Source organism: Zea mays, chromosome 2 (assembly GCF_902167145.1).
Source record: "Zea mays cultivar B73 chromosome 2, Zm-B73-REFERENCE-NAM-5.0, whole genome shotgun sequence".
Taxonomy (NCBI): Eukaryota; Viridiplantae; Streptophyta; class Magnoliopsida; order Poales; family Poaceae; genus Zea; species Zea mays.
In genome coordinates, this window is record NC_050097.1 from 10,988,016 (window position 1) to 11,007,201 (window position 19,186).

Consider the following 19,186-nt stretch of genomic DNA (forward strand, 5'->3'; position numbering starts at 1 on the left):
TCGAAGGCGGTGTCCCATCCTGGTGTGGAAGTGTCAACATCGGATCTACTATGATCAGCGTGTACCCCCTACCTGGCATGCCAACTATCGAGGATTTTTTTGTAGTGGATTGGTATGAGGGTGTTCGCGAGATCAGAGAACCGAAAGTAAATGCACAAGGACATAAGGATTTAGACGAATTCGAGATGGTACCCTATGTCCAGTATGTGGTTGCTATTACTTATGATCTTGCCCTCTTGTGGCTCCTTGTCTCTCCTTTTATAGTTGAAGGAGGGACGGTTACAAGTAAAATGACTAGTATCGTATCAAATTGGAACATGGATGGAAATAATAAACAACTCTCCCTACAAACTAGAAGATCTATTCCTATCCTTATGCAATAATCCCTTATAAGTCGAGTCATAGTGTAATTACGGAGATAGAGTTCTGACATGTAGATATTGTCCTAACATATGGGTCGAGTCCTGCCGGGATCCAAGTCCAAGTCCTTTGACTGAGCTTAAGTCTTGTGTCCAAGTTAGGCCCACATGTCAGTATCTTCATTGTCAATGTCTCTCTGGTATCCCTAGTGTATTCCCTTTACAATGACCATAGACCCCACTACCCACTCGTGCTCCCTGTACGCATGCCCTGCCTTCATGCACACTACCGCCACCTCACACCATTGTAGCGCACCCACCCCACATGCATGTAGTTGTTGTGAAACCACATAAACCGGTTGGCCACAAGTGCCAACTCCTCACCCCAATGCACTCAACTTGCACCTCTGAAATAAACAGCAAAGAGGACATAGCGAACAAAAGAGGTGAAGGGTTAGTTAAAGAAGGACCACCTCCTAACAAGGGACATGTTGGGTGCATCAGGATTCTCAATCTTGACTCCAATTTTGGTGGCCCGAGCCATGGTGAATGCAACAACTTTATTTTAATATAGAATATCTTTATACAATACCATACAAGAAAGTTACAGTTTTTTCTAATTTGATAGGTTTGGTATATGATTAATATGGTGATAAAAAATGTGATTTTTTAACATGTTAGTGATCTGTAATGAAAACACTGAAAATAGAAAGTTATAGATCTCGTTGACGGTTTTTTATGTAAAAGTCATTTTGATACGAGGTCGCATTAAAAACATACAATTTTTCTAGGATTAAACCTTTCCATTGACATGTGCAGTGGCACCCATTTACCAAATTCAAGTAAGCATTAAGTTAGGATGGCACATCAACTATCGAGTTTATCTGGCATATATTTGGATCTAACTTTAGAGATTCAAGAATGTATTTTGAGACTTTAGGATATATATGACACTTACAAATAACTTTAGGGACTTAAGGTGAATTTTACTCTTTTGATTTTTTTTCCATTCAAAAGGGCGGCAAGAGAATTGCCGCATTTCATTAGGAGAAGAAAAGAGACCACATGCAATAGTTACAGCAGGACCACCATGAAACCACTAACAGTCAACCACACACTAAACTGAAAAAGGATAAAAGACAAAGAAAAAATAAAGCAAAACTTTATGAAAGCAATAGCAAAACACCCCACTAAGAAACGCTAGAGAATTTAAAGGGTCTTTCTACCCCTCAAACTATAACTATATTTGGGGTTTGTTGTTTCGTCGGCGTTTCTTATATCATGTAGTGTTTTGCTAATTTGCTAATTTTATGATGGTAACCGTTTAAACAATCATGTGGAATGTATTGCTAATTTGCTAGACACATGATTTCTTTTTCTGCCTTTATTTTCTTCCCCGGAGATTAGAGGATGAATGCACCAAATTCTTTCGTGTCATGGCCACCATCTTGCACAGAAAGACTAGCATTCCTAAACTTTTAAACGATGATGGAGCGCGCATGGATATATCCTTTGATCACGAAGGGAAAGCGGGTCTCTGATCTAGGATTTTCTTTAAGAATAGAACGGGGATGTCCACCAAAGCACGTAACCCCCAAATACTTTTTGACCGTCAGAATCTGGCTTGATATCCAAGCTGATTTGTCATCTATGGTGGAACCATTTTCCCAGTCAGACATTGATCAAGTGGTTAAACATTTGTCCTCTGTGACAATGCCATGTGTGTCGATCGGATGGTTTTAACGGGTTCTTCCTAAAAATATGTTGGCACATCATCGAGTAGCGAACTGAATCTATCTAAATCATTGTCTTGTGTTCATAATCGAGTTTGTTTTTTCGGTGAATTCTATCGAACCTTATTCCAAGTAATATATCTGTAGTAGGCTTGCGGACCTTCAGACATCGGCGGCAAGTTATTATTTTTTTTAAACTGTTTTTATCATTCGACCACGAAATTAACCCTCATGTCCTTCCCACATTTTTTCCTTGTAATACCTGCCGACCTGCGTGCTTGCACACATGCATGGATATCGGACGAAGAATAGTCATGACTCGACCCGTCGGCAGGTCGACGTCGAAGTCGAAGCAACTGTGCAAGTGCACCAAAAACATGTAGCTACATCCCCACGGGCACGGACCGTCCCCTGTCGCACAGGAATCTCGTGGAGCGGTCAACTACTGTACCACTCATAAATAGTTCAGATGACACATGGAACATGTGGTCGATCGGTATTGCCCGGTTGTGCCGTCGGCCTCCGATCGGTCTAGCTGGCCGGTAGTACGAACGGTGCCGTCTGGCCGTGGTTAACAGTCGCGCCACACGACGAGTGCATGTGCATCGCAGAGTCATTTCATGGGGCCGCGCCTGGGCCGGCGATTGCGAACGCGCGCGCGTATTCCACTAGAATTCAGTAGCACGACATGTACTACGACCATCTCGTAGTATATATTCGTATTCCATAATCCATACTCTCTCCGCTTCCGTTTCGTTTTAGTTGTCGCCGCTAGTGCAAAACAAAACGAGTTATAATAGTTGTCCCTCTAGTTGAAGTAAAATGTAAACTAAACTACCATTTTTGCCTTTTGCAGCAGGTGTTTACCGACTAAGGTTAGGCGAAATATCAAGGTCTAAGCCGAGGCTTGTGGGAGAGTAAAATCGTCAATTCATAGGTTCCTTAATCTAGACGAAGCTGTTAAAAACGACTTATAAAATGAAACCGAGAGAGTATATACTCAGCTACCGAGACCTAGGCAGTACGTACTGCTGCAGCATGACGCAATGTATTGAACCAGATTTTGCAACGACACCAGCAAATAAACGCATGGCGCGCGCATAAGATGGCTTGGCTACAACTGAAAGTTGGGACATGTTGGAACGGCACAACCCTAAATCATCGTGCTTTGGACTAATCATTTTTTGGTTAGTATAGCAAAAAATAATTTTAGATTAGATAGGGTCCAAATACCAAAAAAAAGGTACGGCACAGCTTAGGGGCTTTTTGAGATAGTTTTTTTTCCTTTTCTGGAGAGCTTTTCTAAGAATCTAGATTTTTAAATAATCTAGCTAAATTATAAGAATCTAGATGTAACGGAGCTTGTGTGAGAAGGAAGATGGAGTATGTAGTATTTAGAGTTTAGGAAGTGGTATATTCTTTATTTATGACTCATTTTGTATGGTGTCGATCTAAACATAGTCTATCTAGTCCAGTTATACACTATATATATATATATATATATATAGCATTACACTCGGGCCCAAATATGGCCCGATCTAGCCCAGCTGGTGGGGCCACCAGCAGCCACTGACTCGGCACTACAAATAAGGCCGCGAGGACGACACGCTACACCACACCTGCAGAGCAGCAAGACTAGCTTGTGGCTACCAGCCTAGCTAGCCACCGCCGCGATCCACTATCATCGCTTGCTCGCCGAGTTTCCTGCGGCGGCCGGCGGGCACCTACATCTCCTCTACCTGACTGGCTAGTCATTAGCACAGCCAGTACGTACGTAGCTCGCCCGGCCGGTGCTCGACGACACAGTGAATTGGCGACGCACGTAGCTAGGAGGCCAGCAGCTGGGGTCGGAGATGGCCATGCCAGTGAAGCTGACTCCTGCCTCCCTCTCGCTGAAGGCGGTCTGCTGCCGCTTCAGCTCCGGAGGGCATGCGCTGCGCTTCGGCTCGTCGCTACCGTGCTGGAGGAGGACGCCGACGCAACGGAGCACGTCGTCGTCTACGACGCGCCCTGCGGCTGAGGGTTAGAGAGCCTCGCTCCCTTCGCCCCGTGTCATTTTCAAGTAAAACACTTTTAACTTCGGTCAAATATACATACATGCATGTGGCCACTCCAATGGTCTAGACATGTGACCACTCCAACGGTCTATACATTGGTTCATTAATGTATATATGTCCATGTAGGCCTCTTGACGTGGTCTAATGGTCCTAACATTTTAGAGGCACACGACAAGATTAAAAATAGATGTTCTTTAAATTATTTTTGATATATAAATACTATCAAAAACAAGCTAATAAAAATGTATATATCACAATATTACTTTACAAGTTTTTTCTAACGTGTTTAGATGCGACATGCTATGGACATATATTGGATATGTCATAGTTGTTAACTCTTTAAAAAATTGTTGTTGGACTATTGGGTTGTATACCTAAGACCGGCCCATATGGACTTGGGGGCCCTAAACAGCGGCCCATCTGTCCCTCTTTATCGTTCTCAAGCAGATACTTTAAAAAGTCTGGATACTTCCACTTGTAGTGTCTTGTCTTCTTGTTGTACAAGCACACACAACAATTTGTTTACAGGAGATCTGTTTCAAAACGAAGCCTATGTCTCCGTTGAGGAGTCCACAACGGATAGGGTCTCTCTCAACCATTTCCTCGCTCAAGTGATCACCAAGATCGAACGTGAGTTCCTTTCTCTCTTCTCAAGTGTGAGACCAAGTCTCGCAAGGCTCTCCATAACTTGGAGGCTCTTGATGTCTTTACAACTCAATGGGAGCTTAGCTCCAAGGCTTAATATCACAACTCAACCCACAAATGTTGCACACACATAAGTGCCCTCCTACTAAATGCTCAAAGCAAGGTTATCTCTAATCTCACTAGTTGATTTTGGGGCACTTGGATCATTTTGATGCTTGGGAGTGCTGATTTATATGACTTGTTTCTTTGGATACTCAACACACTAGTTGGGTTGTATTTATAAGACCCAAAGCCCTTGTAGCCATTGGCGATCCACTCCCAAAATTGCTCAGAAACTGGGTGCACCGGACCTCTCGCTTTTGTAGGTCCGGTGCACATCATACCTATGTGCCTGCAATGCCACATCAGTGACTGTTGGATAAAGGTGTCAGTCTGCCAATGTGCACTGGACATGGTCTAGTGCACATCGGACCTGCCACATGGACGGCGCGTCATCATATAGTTGGATCTTCCTCTCTGACCGTTGGGTGCACACCGGACCAAATTCTGAAGGTCCAAAAACCATACTCTTCATTGCCCCGGTCCGGTGACTAGTCTGGTGCACTTCAGACCTGTTTCCGTAGGTCCGATGCACCTGCAACCAGCCTGGCTTCATCAAGCTTTGCACCTATTTCTCTGTCTTCATTTGACTAATGTTTTGGCCACTTCTATGACTTAGACAAATGTATCTGGAGTCCATCCAACCATCCTAAGTCATAGGACTTGGCTCATGATTCTCTAAATCCATTTTCCCTTTATCTTCCAAACTTTGTTTCAAGTAACCCCTAGAACTCTAAATTCTAAATCTAAATTTCTCAATTATTCCAATAGGTCCCAAAATGTTGCTAGGGCTTTATGTAACATGTCCAAAAATTTGATATGGTCCAACAACCATCTCCTACTCAATATACCCATTTTCTCTAAGTCTACATTGTTTCTCTGCATTTGATCTTCTATAATCTACTTGTCAATTCTACATTAAAACACTTGTCAAACTAGTTAGCCCATAAGATTGTGATAGTCATCAAACACTAAAACTAGTATAGAAATGGCTTAAGGCACATTTCCCTTCTAGTTTACATACCCGAACATGTTTCTATTCATCTTCTACCTCTCAATCTGAGCATTAGGGTCAGGATTACTTAATCCAAACCCTTATATTTCTTCTTCTACCTTTGGATTTGGGGATTAGGGTTACGGTTACCTAACCCAAACCCTTTTATGATTGATTTCAGTGTTTGGGTTGGGGCTACCACCTAATCCTCTTTCTAATCTTCTTCTTTCTTCTCATCCCTCTCTCAGTTCTTAATTCTAGATCGAAGTAGGATTGGATGAAGATATTAGCCTTCCCTTCTTGACTCAAGATTCTGCTTAGACTCTAAGTCATCGGATTAGGTTAACTGATTCTTAGGGTCGCTTTAATGCCATTAATAGAAATTAAAAGCCTTTGGATATTGCCTAAGTCCCTAGAATGCTAATCTGAACAACCTTGATGATGACAGGAGTCCTAAACCTAATATAAGGGGTGTAGCATAGTGTTGTTCGTAATGGCGATGTGAGCTCCTCAGATGAGCCTACACCATGGGAGTTTTTTTCATGCCCTCCACTTTACGCCATAGTCCGCTTGCTAGGTCTTCCTCCGTTTCTCGTACGAGAGCAATAGGCTTCTACAGTTGGCCTAGATTCAAAGGAGTGTGGGGCTTGATCGGAAAAAGGATGGGTCCCACCCTTGCCATATCGTGCCAACTAGAGCAATAGTGGGGGTGGATAAAGGGTGGTAGTACGATTACCCTATCCATACCAGACCCGACCCTGTAAGATTTTGCCTAGCTTGGTCGACCCTTCTCTCCTGCTTCCATCTCGTGATCTCGTCCGTCCATCGAGGGTCGGTACAGGTTTGCCTCTCAGGCGAGGCAGAGGGCATCAGATGGATCAGCCATGTTTCGTTTGGATTATCTTCTCTCCTATTGACTTGTGAGCCTAAAGGCCTATGTTTATTTACCCCTACACTATTGGTTCTATTCTATTCTAAATAATTATCCGCTTCGGTTGTTGTGTAAAAATAAACTACTAATGGCTCTAATTTATATTACCAACTAGATCTATTGTATTGTGTGAATCACTATGAACTTTTGCTATTGTATAAAACAATATAAACTAACTCATAACTCTCATTTGTATTACCCACATATATTGTTAAGAAATAAGATCTAAAATAGACATGAATTTGTATTTGATTACTTACGTCCTTTTATTACGATTGATAGTTTAGATAACAGAATTTTCATATCATTATTGAAAAATTAAGTAGCCCCTCAAATGTATATTTAAATTATCAACATCTCCCAATATAAAAAAATATTTAGATAGTAAATAGAGTATATATTTATCATTAAAACGTCTAAGGGAGCCTAGAGGCTACGGCGACGAGAGTTGAGAGCGGCATGACTTTGAATGGCGGAGGGCGCTCACGACGTGCCGGTGCGACCACTGATGAGGTACAACTCCTTGTGGGTTGAGGGCTGTTGTGAGAGTGAAGGGACAGGTGTAGGTGCAGGTGCGGGGAATGATTCGTAAGTAATGGTGGTAATAGATTTTAAATTTTACACTATAAAATATAACGATCGGATTATATTAGGATCGTTCTCTCTATTCTATGCATTTTTGAAATAAAATTAATTATAGACTCATGAAGGAACTTTTAGATCGTAATCGATTACCTCACTACTCGTGAGGGTTGAGGGTGATGGGTCTGCATGTATGGCTATCGGAATACATGGAAACTGGTGGCGTGGTCGACCGTACACTACTAGTTCAGATGACACACGGAACACATGTTCGGTACTCCGGCCATCCGACGCGCTGGATATGGGGCCTCAATAATTCCCCCTGCCAGTCTGCCACCTGCCACACGGACCATCTCGTAGTACTCAGCTACAGGGTCCTCAGTCCTCAGGGCAGAGGGCACACGTGACACCACGCGTGAAATCATCGCTCGCTCGCCAGGTTTCCTGCGGCGGGCACCTGCCTCTACGTACCTGACCTGAATGGCTAGCTATTAGAACGTATCGAGCAACGTACCTTAAATTCTAAGACAGTCTCCAGCAAACGTTCTTTATAACTATTATCTATATTCGTTTTTATCGTCTTTTTTAAAAGATTTCAGCCTCTATATCTCCTTTCTCTCCTACAATGTCCTCTAAATCACGTTCTCTATACACAAATTCCTATATTAGAGACATTTTTATTTTTATTTTTGTACATACATATTTATCGTACTCTCAAATGTATTATACAGATTTTAGTTTTGGTAAACCGGTTGTTTAAAGTATTCGAATAGATAGAGAACTATTTAGAGAAACTCTATATATAGAGGATACTGCCGTGTCCTCTAAATTTAGAGGACCGTTTAGAAGACGCTGCTGGAAGAAGTAGAGGACGACCTCATCCTCTAAATTGAGGGTACATGACCCTTTAGAGATCTTTGTTAGAGCTAATCTAAAGGAATATTCCCTGTACTTTACAGCATATTTTAAAAGATTATAGCATCTATATCTTCTCAGTCTCCAGCAACGTCCTCTAAACTCGATCCTCTAAAGCTACAGTGATAACAAACATATTTTCTCTATTTATTTAGTTTTTATTTGTTTTGTTTGCATTACATGCAAACATAAAATAATCATGTGGAACATAGTATATTCAATTAATTTACAAATACTATTTTTCCATATAAAACGTGACTAACATAATAGAAATTTAGGAATTTATTTTGAAATTATAAAATTTTAGAATTTTTTTTTGAAATTAAAAATATATTGTAGAGCTACACTTGACATCATGTTCTCGTAGTAGCACAATAGTATTTTTTTTCTCTTTGTTCGATGCTCCTCTGTGGCAAACCCCTCCACGCTGCTGCTCGTCCCCTATTGCTGTGCACTATGCCGCCGAGCTCCGCCACGCCACAGCGAGCTTCTCCATGTTGTTGCTCTTCTTCGACTGTCATGCACCGTGTCGCAACGAGCTCCTCTGTGTTGTTGCTCCTCTTTAGCCGCCTTCCTTCATGCCACAGCAGCAGAGGTAGACAGAAGTGCGGATAGCGGATGCATAGGGATCCTCCACATTTATCGGCTACTGTAAGAGTCCACTATTTTATCGGACGTGTTACATGCTCTTGCTGGATGGCTTAAGTACATAAAAATGCTAAATTTAAAACACGGGACTTACTTATACAGGTTGTTGCTGGAGACAACCTTAGCACAGCCAATGAGTAGTGTAGCTCGTTCAGCCGGTCCTCGACGACATTGTGAAATGGCGACGCACGTACGAGGCCAGTAGCTGGGGTTGGAGACGATGGGCTAAAAGGCCAAAACGATTATAAATTATAAATGAATTATAAATTATAACTGACGGAGTATATGTAACGTTTCTTGCTTCAGTTAGCTCTGGCAAAAGCAAGCAGCACGATCAAGAAGCATCGGAGGCTACGATAAGACAGCAGCTCCAGCTAGTCGATGTGCTTGAGAACATGGGGATTTCTCGGCATTTTGCTGCTGAAATCAAATGCATCCTTGACAGGACATACAGGTAACAATGCAATACTGTACTGAAAACCAGAATGTCCTGTCATCCTGTGGGGAACAATTTTTCTGTTAGTTTTTCGCGGAAACGATAGAAAAAATAACGATTTGCCCGAAAATTTAGTTTAGCCCTGTCAATTATTTTAAAATTTTTCTATAGGCCTTTGCATGTTCCTTTCCTATTGTTATTTGCGTCGTCAAGGAAATTTCCTTACTATAGCAGTGAACTTTGAACACATATTAGATCGTTTATATTGAACAAGACCCACCATGATTGATGGCAAGGCTTCAAAGTAATTACATATTTAAAATATAAAGAGATGCAACTAAAAAAATCTGAATATAGACAAAAAAAATTCGTTTTATTTAAATAGTAATTAATGAGATCATGATAACTAGATGAATGTAGACTGCAGGGTATCAATTATATCCATTATATTAAAGAGTATATAAACAAAAAATATACAAGTTAATACAAGTAATTTTTAATTACTGATGTACTCTCTATTTCAAATTATAAAATAGTTTAAGTTCTCCAAACATATATCTTTTGCTATATATTTAGATGCATAATAAAAAAAATTATATTTTGAAAAAATAAAGTATGCTATAGTTTGAAATAAAGGGATTATTAAACATTACTATTATCTAATACTTTTATCTCTTAAAATTCTGTCCTATACGAAAGCACAACTTAATGGACTAGTATTAGAAACTCATGTACTTACAACGAGGCATTTTGCAGAAGTTGGTTACAGAGACATGAGGAAATTATGCTGGACACAATGACCTGTGCGATGGCATTTCGTATTCTAAGGTTGAATGGATACAATGTCTCTTCTGGTAATTTTTCTAGGCTAGAATTTTTTAGCACTTTTAACAGATGAATTTTAACTTTTGATCCTTACTCAGACACACTTGTCAACATGAAAACATGGTGCAGATGAGTTGTATCATGTTGTTGAAGCTTCCGGACTCCATAATTCACTTGGAGGATATCTCAATGATACAAGAACCTTGTTAGAATTACACAAGGCCTCGACAGTTAGTATCTCTGAAGATGAGTCTATCCTGGATAGCATAGGCTCAAGGTCACGTACCTTACTGAGGGAACAACTAGAGTCTGGTGGTGCTCTACGAAAACCTTCACTCTTTAAAGAGGTATACTTCAGTGGTTGTGCCGTTCTTATCACATTTAGAATTTGGAAAGATTGAATATATATTAAACGCTAAATTTTGTATCATCTCTTTAGGTGGAACATGCTCTGGACGGTCCCTTCTACACCACATTGGACCGTCTACACCATAGGTGGAACATCGAAAATTTCAATATTATAGAGCAGCACATGCTAGAGACACCATACTTGTAAGTTCCTAGCCCACAAAGTAAGGTTTCACAAAAAACAATGTATTACAGATACTTGACGATACTAAATGTCGTTAAATAGGTCAAATCAACATACCAGTAGAGATATTCTAGCGTTGAGTATTAGAGACTTCAGTTCCTCTCAGTTTACTTACCAGCAAGAACTTCAACATCTTGAAAGGTAAATTAGATTGTTATGCTCTCCTGTCCTATGCCAAACCTACAATCATCAACAGTTCAACTTATTTGTGGATTGCATATTTTGTTGCTGCAGCTGGGTGAAAGAGTGCAGGTTAGACCAGCTACAATTTGCGCGACAGAAGTTGGCATACTTCTACTTGTCTGCTGCTGGCACCATGTTCTCTCCTGAGCTGTCTGATGCTCGAACTTTGTGGGCCAAAAATGGTGTGCTCACAACTATTGTTGACGACTTCTTTGATGTTGCGGGATCAAAAGAAGAACTTGAAAACCTTGTCATGTTGGTTGAGATGTATGTTCCTTGTCCTTTACCATAATGTCTTATGCATCATCTTTATTTATTAAGCAGTAGTGATGGCTTCTTATTATAATATAACTCATCTATTTTTATGTTTTTATAGGTGGGACGAGCATCACAAAGTTGAGTTCTACTCAGAACAAGTAGAGATTATATTTTCTTCAATTTATGACTCAGTTAACCAACTTGGTGAAAAGGCTTCTTTGGTACAAGACCGCAGTATTACCAAACACCTAGTAGAAATAGTAAGTATAGTCTATAGACTTGTTGGTAGTATTTTTTTCCTTCTTTTTTCTTTTCAGCTTTGAGCCTTTGAGTATTGACTAGTGTTGAATGGTTTGCACAGTGGTTGGATTTGCTAAAGTCTATGATGACAGAGGTAGAGTGGCGTTTGAGCAAATATGTGCCAACAGAGAAGGAATACATGATAAATGCATCTTTAACATTTGGACTAGGCCCCATTGTATTGCCAGCATTATATTTTGTTGGGCCAAAGATCTCAGAGTCTATTGTTAAAGATCCAGAATATGATGAATTGTTCAAACTGATGAGCACATGTGGTCGCCTCTTGAATGATGTTCAGACTTTTGAGGTACATTATCGAGTTGCAAGTCTTAAGCTTTCATGATAAACCTATTAGACTCATGAAAGTATTTGTGTAATTAATTAATTAGCATAGGAAAGAATGGATAACAAAGTTAGTTTTTATTCTCATTTGCTACTATTTAATAGGTATACGAGCATGGTATACTAAATACTAGTAATTTAGCCTTGACTAACAGGCCTTTTCTTTGTAATCGAGAAAAGTGAAACCCTTGTATAGTTGTATAATGAAAATATGACGCCAGTTGGCACATGGTGGTCAATTGATGTATTGTTGCAGAGGGAGTACAACGAGGGCAAGTTGAATAGTGTTTCTCTCCTCGTTCTTCATGGTGGCTCCATGTCCATATCAGACGCCAAAAGGAAATTACAGAAGCCCATAGACACATGCAGAAGAGACCTCCTAAGTTTAGTTCTTCGTGAAGAAAGTGTTGTTCCTAGGCCCTGCAAGGAATTATTTTGGAAAATGTGCAAGGTGTGCTACTTCTTCTACTCGACGACGGATGGGTTTAGCTCACAAGTGGAGAGGGCTAAAGAAGTGGATGCGGTGATCAATGAGCCACTAAAGCTACAAGGAAGTCATACGCTGGTGTCTGATGTGTGAAAGGAACTAAGCGTCGATGTGATGTGTTCTTTTGATTTATTAGTAGTTGTGTTTTCTCTATATGGTGGTTTGGTAGGTGACTGTATAATGTAAAGGAGTTGGCACATGTTGTCAGTGTCGTAACATCTTCTTGATCTATTCAGCGCTCTCTTGGGCTTGCGTTATGGCGATGTTGTTGGGTATGATGTAGTTGATAACTAGTGTAGACTCATGTACATGATAATACTTCATGTTACACTAACATGCGCACGTGTGGCTATATGGTTGAAGCTCATACCCATTAGTGGTCTCAAGTACCTTGTTGCCAAGTCGTGGCAAAAGTGCGTCTACTAGGTTGTAATGTTGCATATCATATATTTAATATGTTGTACAGAGACTTATCCAATATGACAACGGACGCTAGGAAACTTTCAGTAGGGCCAAGACATGGGATGGGGTCGTAATCCCCTCGATGTAACCAGATACAAAGAAACAGAAACACAGCTCTCCTGCGCTTTTAAAAAAGCCTCATGTTCCCATGGGGAGCCTTGAACCCTAGGAGCAAGTTTGGGAGCTACAAAAGAAGGGGATTTTAGCCCCTCCAATCCCCTTTGATTTTGTGGCTCTCAAACTAGCCCTAGGGGTTTGAAGTGCGGTCATTCATGTACGTGAGGCCAAGGACTTTAGGAAGCCTAGGGACTATTAGTTGGCCCCAAGCAAATATACAACGTTGACCGCCTCGAGGGATGGAGGGCGTATGTACACTTGAATCCTTCATTAACGCTCGAGCGCATGAGGAGCCCTAGGGACTTAGCTCCTTCACATGCGCTCCAGGGCACGGGAGGTCCTGAGAACTTAGATCGTTCTAGTTGTCCCAGCCACTAGTGGCATCGAGCCTTAGAGTGTCCTAGGCCTAGTGGGCTTGGGTCGTTTATTGGTTCTTAAATGAATTTGGTGGTGCAAATGCCATTCTTTTAGTGTCCCAAGACCAATTTGCTCAAACGGTGGAGCCAGGACAGAACCACGGGGCACGGGTGCCCCAGAAGCGGTGATCCCAATACCTAAGACTCCACCACAAAATTTTTCTATATCGAGATCTTTAAATTTGTATTAACAACAATGAAGGATGTCTTTCTCCAAACATCGACAATACTCCTAGATGACAAACATCAATAGTTAACGACATGGAAGAGTTGCAATTGCGTTATTGCAACCATCCATCCAACTCTTGCTCTTGGTTTTGAGGTTAGTCATCTTGTGGGGGACTACATGCGCAAAGGCGATTTCAAACGAAGGCCAGCTCAAAAGGCCTATTCATCATAGTCAATTCTGATCGAATAACATAAAAGTATTCTTTAAAATCAACATTGGTTCTTAAAACATACTCCCTCTGTTCCAAATTAGAATTCATTTAACTTTTTTGTCATGTTTAATTGGCTCGTTCTATTCAATTTTTTGCGAAAAAATGAAAAATTCAAAGCCACATTTAAAGAATATTATATGTTAAACAATATCACAACAAAAATTAACAATAATTACAATTTTTTTGAATGAGACGAGCCAGTCAAGCTTAAGGTAAAAAAAGTCAAACAAATTATAAATTGAAATGAGGGAGTACTACAGATAATCCTGCCCTGTAATCCTCCCGTTTAGTACCACACCGCCCATGATGATGTTTGCGAACAAGAGGTCAACTGCTGTCATATTGTTTCACGAACGGGATTATGTGCACATGAGCACCTACGTCAACCCCATAGGCATATGAGTGACACTACATGGCAATTCATACACGGCGGCAATTTCCAGCAGATCTCGCTCATCCCCTATTTCAAACTTCTCTACAAACAATATCATCTATAGTTCCACGTCCCCAATTTTCCACACTCTACATGATACAGTCTAAGCCCCTAACTGCTCGACATCAGTTTCAAACTTGAACAAGCCGATGAGAGCATGGTTCTCAAGGGATGATGAATAGCTTGGGAGAAGTTTCTGACAGTAAACATGAGATGCAATAATGCAAGGCAAGAATATACAGTCATAAAATGGCGTGAAGGAAATAGTTCACAACGATACCATGTGAAGATGAACACAACTGATAGGTCAGCGCCATCTTTTCCATACTCATTTCGACATAGTAAGCTAGCCATGAATGGACTTAGGTGCGCATGACTGCCTTTAGATTTGTTGTTCAAACTGGAAACAGAACTACATGATTTATAAGACTACAAGCTTTACGCGTCTACTTTTTAAAAGAAAACTTCCCCTTCTTCCTAGCTTTTCTCTTGTCTTTCTTGATCTTCAAATGAAGCTGTACCTTCTTCTTGCTAATGATGCCAAGTGGCTTCAAGAAGGTTTTAGACCTGTTGTTTCCTTCATCGGACATCTCCACATCTGTATTCAAGAGAGCACAGAACACATCAGCTGAGGAAAAACAAGATAAGGTACAAGTGAAGTTGCAGGAAGAGAAAACAACAGGATCCCACAGAAGTAAAAGAAAAAAAGGCACTCTGCAATGTTTTTCAATCAACCATTTGAATTAAAAAGAACGGCATTCCCAAGTTATAAATGTTGCAAGATTATTTTTAAAAAATCACCATCCGTGCAAAGCATCATAAAAACTGAATAGTCCTTTTTTGTAAACGTGCTAATGTTACCTGATATCAATTCAATAGTGCCAGTTTTTCAAATAGGGACAACTTAGATTTTTTTCCTCAATATGGTTCACATCGTACAATCCAAGTGGTTAACAAGGTCCACACTTAGATAGCACACATATCAGAGCTTAACTCAAATTTATATATGGCAGCTTAGCCTATATATCTTTACAATGACGCCAATCCAAACCTGAGACGAAGCTAATGAATCACATATACAATAAGATGACAACTGGCAGCAGAATATCAAAGCCTCTCCAATCAACAAAAGCATCTAAGCATGATAGCGTGCAATTTGCAGAGGTATAGTACGTTTGTATTCCAGGACTAAACTATCAAGACACTTCTTTCTGAGCTTATGTGTTCTTTTTTTAGAGAACTAGTGTGTTATGATTGTTACAGCTCAAAACATTGTCATCGAGGTCAAATTCACAGCTCCGGAGCTTCCACACTTGGTAGTACAGAACACAGATGCAGCTCCGGAAAGAAAATCACCCGGTGGGCACCTCTTTGCGATTAGTATAACCACAGCGTTTTAACAGATAACAATGTGACCCGTTAATGAACTAGCACACAAAGCGCGTGGAGAAATTCCTATTCCACCTGAAACTACCGGAGGCAATCCACGGCGGCTGCTGAAACATAAAAGTTTTATAGCGCTCACCCATAGCCGAGGCTGAGCTAGCGCCGCGGGAGCTGCCGGCATCCTGGGACGGCGGGGGCCCGCGGACCTGGAGCGGGGGAGCAGCAAGCGCGGCGGCCTGCGCGGTGAGCTTGGCGGCCTCCTTCTTGTCGTAGAAGGGCTCCGCTATCTCCCGGCGCAATGTCCGCAGCCGCTTCTCGCGCTTGGATCGCAGAGACTTCGCCATCTCCGCCGCGGCCGCAACAGGCGAGGCTAGGGTTTGGAATTCGGCGAAGCAAGACTAGACTTGCCTTGCTTTGGTTTTGTATACAGGAAGGAAGGGGGGGTTATCTGAGCTTGGGTTGTGCTTGTTAGGTAACCCTAGTTAGGGTTATGTGGGCAAATATCTGCTTTGCCTCTGAGGGGTCTCACATCTCTATATAAGTAACCTGTACACCCCCTCATAATACAGAGATCAGAAAGAGGCCAGAGGCCCAATCCTATATCCAGTGTCTCGTGTGTTACTCTGTCGTGCTTCTGGGAAGGGAGACGGGTTCTCTACAGCTTCTCGCGCCTCTACTGCTGACGGGAGGGAAGGGAGCGGATCTGGTGATCCGTGGTGACGTAGTTCTCAACACGTTATCAGCACGCTCTACCTCGACGTTGCTGCGGTTAGATCAGATCTGCATCAACTCTACGTCAAGCCGGCAGGTCTTTGGCCTAGCCGAACTCTCCTACGCGAGAGGCTTCGATTTCCCTATGTGTAATTGAGCGGTATGTTTAATGTTCTGCTTATTTCCGTTCGATGTACGAAAAATCGCGGTATAAAATTCCTATTTTGGATTTAACACCTTCCCAATCTACTGTTAGCTCGCAAAAAAAAACCACACCTTCTCACCCCGCGCAACGGTCTTCATGCGAGCATCTGCTCCTCGCCGTCATGGCTACGCGGTCACCAGACGACATGCATCACCACTTTTGCGATGCGGGGCCCGAAGCCCATGGCGCTCTGTGTCTGGTCTGCCTGATGCAGATGATACAGTAGCAGAGAGGAACTGCAGGCCTAGTGACGCGATGAAGGCCGCTCTTTCCTCTCCATTCGTCGTCCACCGTACTTGCGATCGCCGCTAACCCAGGCTCATCACGGAGATCCTCCTTCGCCTGCTGTCAATGGCCTGGTGGGGATAAAACTAAAAAAAGGCATTAATTTTGGATCTTTCTTTGACCGCGTGACCTCGTGGGGGCCGGCAGCTGGCAGCAGCCAACGAATCCGGATCAAACGGGCTGTCCATTTAATGTGCCTCTTCAAGAAGAGGTGAACGGCAGGCCCATATAGAGGTTTGACGTTTGACCAGTTGATGTGTCGTTGTTTTCTATTGTATGCTATGCCTTCTACCTCAATTAGTTATTTTCTGTTGTAAATAATTAATAGAAAAAAATGCATGCTTAAATATTGGACAGATATTTTTTACACCCGATGTGTTATGATTATGCATTAATATTGGTATTTATTTTTTCTGCTTTATTTCCTGAAGTAAAGTAGAAAATTATTAAAATACGTGTGGAGTATATATTGTGTATACTTAAATCGCTCTAAATATTTGTGTTGTGTTGAGCTCTCGGACTCACGCTGAGCGATTAAATTGTATAGTGGGTACTCGGACACGCTGATCAGGCTGCGTTGGTAATCGGCTGAGTTATCACATTAGCTGAATATTGGCTGCGCCCTGGCAACACGACACAATATTTGTGACGTTCGAACTTGGCTGCGTCATGTGATTGCTATGTCGCACTCTCCATTAATCGGATCGCTCCCGTTGAGTCGGACCGCCATCGCCGAGTCACGCATTTTTCGCATGCCCTGTAAGCACTATCCATGTGTCGCAATCATTGAGCCACAATTGCGCCTGTTGCGCTTGTTACAGAGGCTTATTTGTTGTCGTAGCCCTGATGGCCGCACACATGTTGACGTCAGATACGCTAGAGCTTGTACTCGCGTGGAATGTGGTGGATTATCCGAGCGTCTGAAGTCACAGCATAGCGCAACCTTCGTAAATAATTTTGTTTGGCTCTATATTTTGTTTGACATGTGTTGTGTGGCTTAATATATTTATATATATCGCCAAGTGGCCATAACAACTTTGACAAGCTCTATAGTGCTTGTAAAATCTGAGAAGTTAATGAAATACCTATGAAACACAAATAAATAATACTCTGCTCTCTCCTCATGCATAAAGTTTTACCCGAAGTAACCCGAAGATATATAATATAATGCATGAAAGCCTTTTTGGCATAGAATACATCATAAATTGGGATTATATTAGTAAGCAAAAAAGTCCTTACCAGATGATTTAAGACCATAAATCTCAGTCATACATTGCTTTCTTTGTCGCTGAATGACATGAAGCAAATTATGAGATAAAAGGACATGTAGCCGCTAGCAACACGAAGTTGCGAGTATACCGAGAGGTTATTCTGAGAAAATTTTCACTATGTTGGTGTGAAAAACCATTGTGTGTTCTCGTCGAACCACTTTACTCGTCCTATCTAAGACCTCTATGCTTGTGTTGCATACATCTCTCAGAATTATAAATACTTATAGTCTCTGAATTGACTTGGGATAGTCCTTTAACTGGTATGGTATAGTTTTAAGCCAAATGGTAAAGGTCAGTCCTGAATGGACATATATCTGGAGTTTATGTAGCAGAACTACATTGGATTCCACCCTTTAACATGCTTACCGTAATCTATCTCTGACCTACAAGGAGTAAGAAGAGTAGAAAATAGCCATGAAATCCCATATTACCACAGAGCTTGAAGCGAAATTGGACATTAATATGTCATTGGTCCGTGGCGCCGGAAGATCCATAATTATTGACCACTAAGCTATTGGTGATGGTAATTTATGATATAACTATGAAGATCTTGTAGAGTCCTGTTGTATCCTCTCTACTTCTGATGACTTCTTCATATGAGAGTAATATTATCTGTTGTTGAAGCCTGACCCTAGATGGATATCGGTCTTGTTTCGTTCTTGCCAAGCAGTTATCATCATTTGCTTCATCAAAAGCTAGTTATATGGTGATTTTCCCAGATAAAATGAATTCTTGGCCTTGTCTGTTCTATTCCAAAGCTTCTCTTTTTGTTGAACAATGAAGAGATCGAAATAATGCTATATAGAACAAGTTGGTATATAATATGAGGAGAAAGTTTGCCCTGCTGGCAACACCATAAATAATTAACTATTGTTATATGTTCTCCCTCAAAGTTATTATACCTAAAAATGTTGCATAAATGGATACCCAATTTCAGAACGGTATGAGTAATTGGGTCACCCATGGGCAATGATAAAAACGAGCTGGACTATACATCTCTGCATATAAAAATCTCTGCTTGGCAGCATTGGCCTGATGCCATGCACTTTACCACCATTATATATGCGCAAATTC

General features: G+C 41.3%; 2 protein-coding genes across 3 annotated transcripts; one reads left to right on the forward strand and one right to left on the reverse strand.

Moving 5' to 3' along the window:
- The first annotated feature begins 3,707 nt into the window (after nucleotides 1-3,707).
- On the forward strand, nucleotides 3,708-12,649 carry LOC541974 (terpene synthase 1). Of its 2 annotated transcripts, none has more exons than XM_008670401.4 (10): nucleotides 3,708-4,779; nucleotides 9,270-9,417; nucleotides 10,156-10,253; nucleotides 10,354-10,571; nucleotides 10,664-10,776; nucleotides 10,859-10,957; nucleotides 11,051-11,266; nucleotides 11,376-11,517; nucleotides 11,619-11,864; nucleotides 12,156-12,649. In XM_008670401.4, the coding sequence occupies exons 1-10, from the start codon at nucleotides 4,539-4,541 to the stop codon at nucleotides 12,477-12,479; spliced, it is 1,845 nt and encodes a 614-aa protein (XP_008668623.1). In that variant the 5' UTR covers nucleotides 3,708-4,538; the 3' UTR covers nucleotides 12,480-12,649. The 2 variants fall into 2 exon arrangements, with proteins under 2 accessions (XP_008668623.1, NP_001105097.2); NM_001111627.2 differs by having other exon boundaries at nucleotides 3,946-4,114; nucleotides 12,156-12,643.
- A 1,889-nt stretch (nucleotides 12,650-14,538) lies between these two features.
- LOC100276715 (uncharacterized) lies at nucleotides 14,539-16,046 on the reverse strand. Its single transcript, NM_001150437.1, is given in 2 exon segments — nucleotides 14,539-14,852; nucleotides 15,780-16,046. Coding segments are annotated over 2 exon segments (357 nt in total). The 5' UTR covers nucleotides 15,985-16,046; the 3' UTR covers nucleotides 14,539-14,700.
- Nucleotides 16,047-19,186: the final 3,140 nt, after the last annotated feature.

What these genes read in the sequence shown, in the direction of transcription:
- LOC541974 (XM_008670401.4), top strand. Translation starts at nt 4,539, where the DNA reads ATGGACTTGGGGGCCCTAAACAGCGGCCCATCTGTCCCTCTTTATCGT. An exon ending in AGTGATCACCAAGATCGAAC is followed by an intron (nt 4,780 to 9,269) that starts GTGAGTTCCTTT and finishes TTCTTGCTTCAG; the next exon opens with TTAGCTCTGGCAAAAGCAAG. An exon ending in CCAAACACCTAGTAGAAATA is followed by an intron (nt 11,518 to 11,618) that starts GTAAGTATAGTC and finishes TGGTTTGCACAG; the next exon opens with TGGTTGGATTTGCTAAAGTC.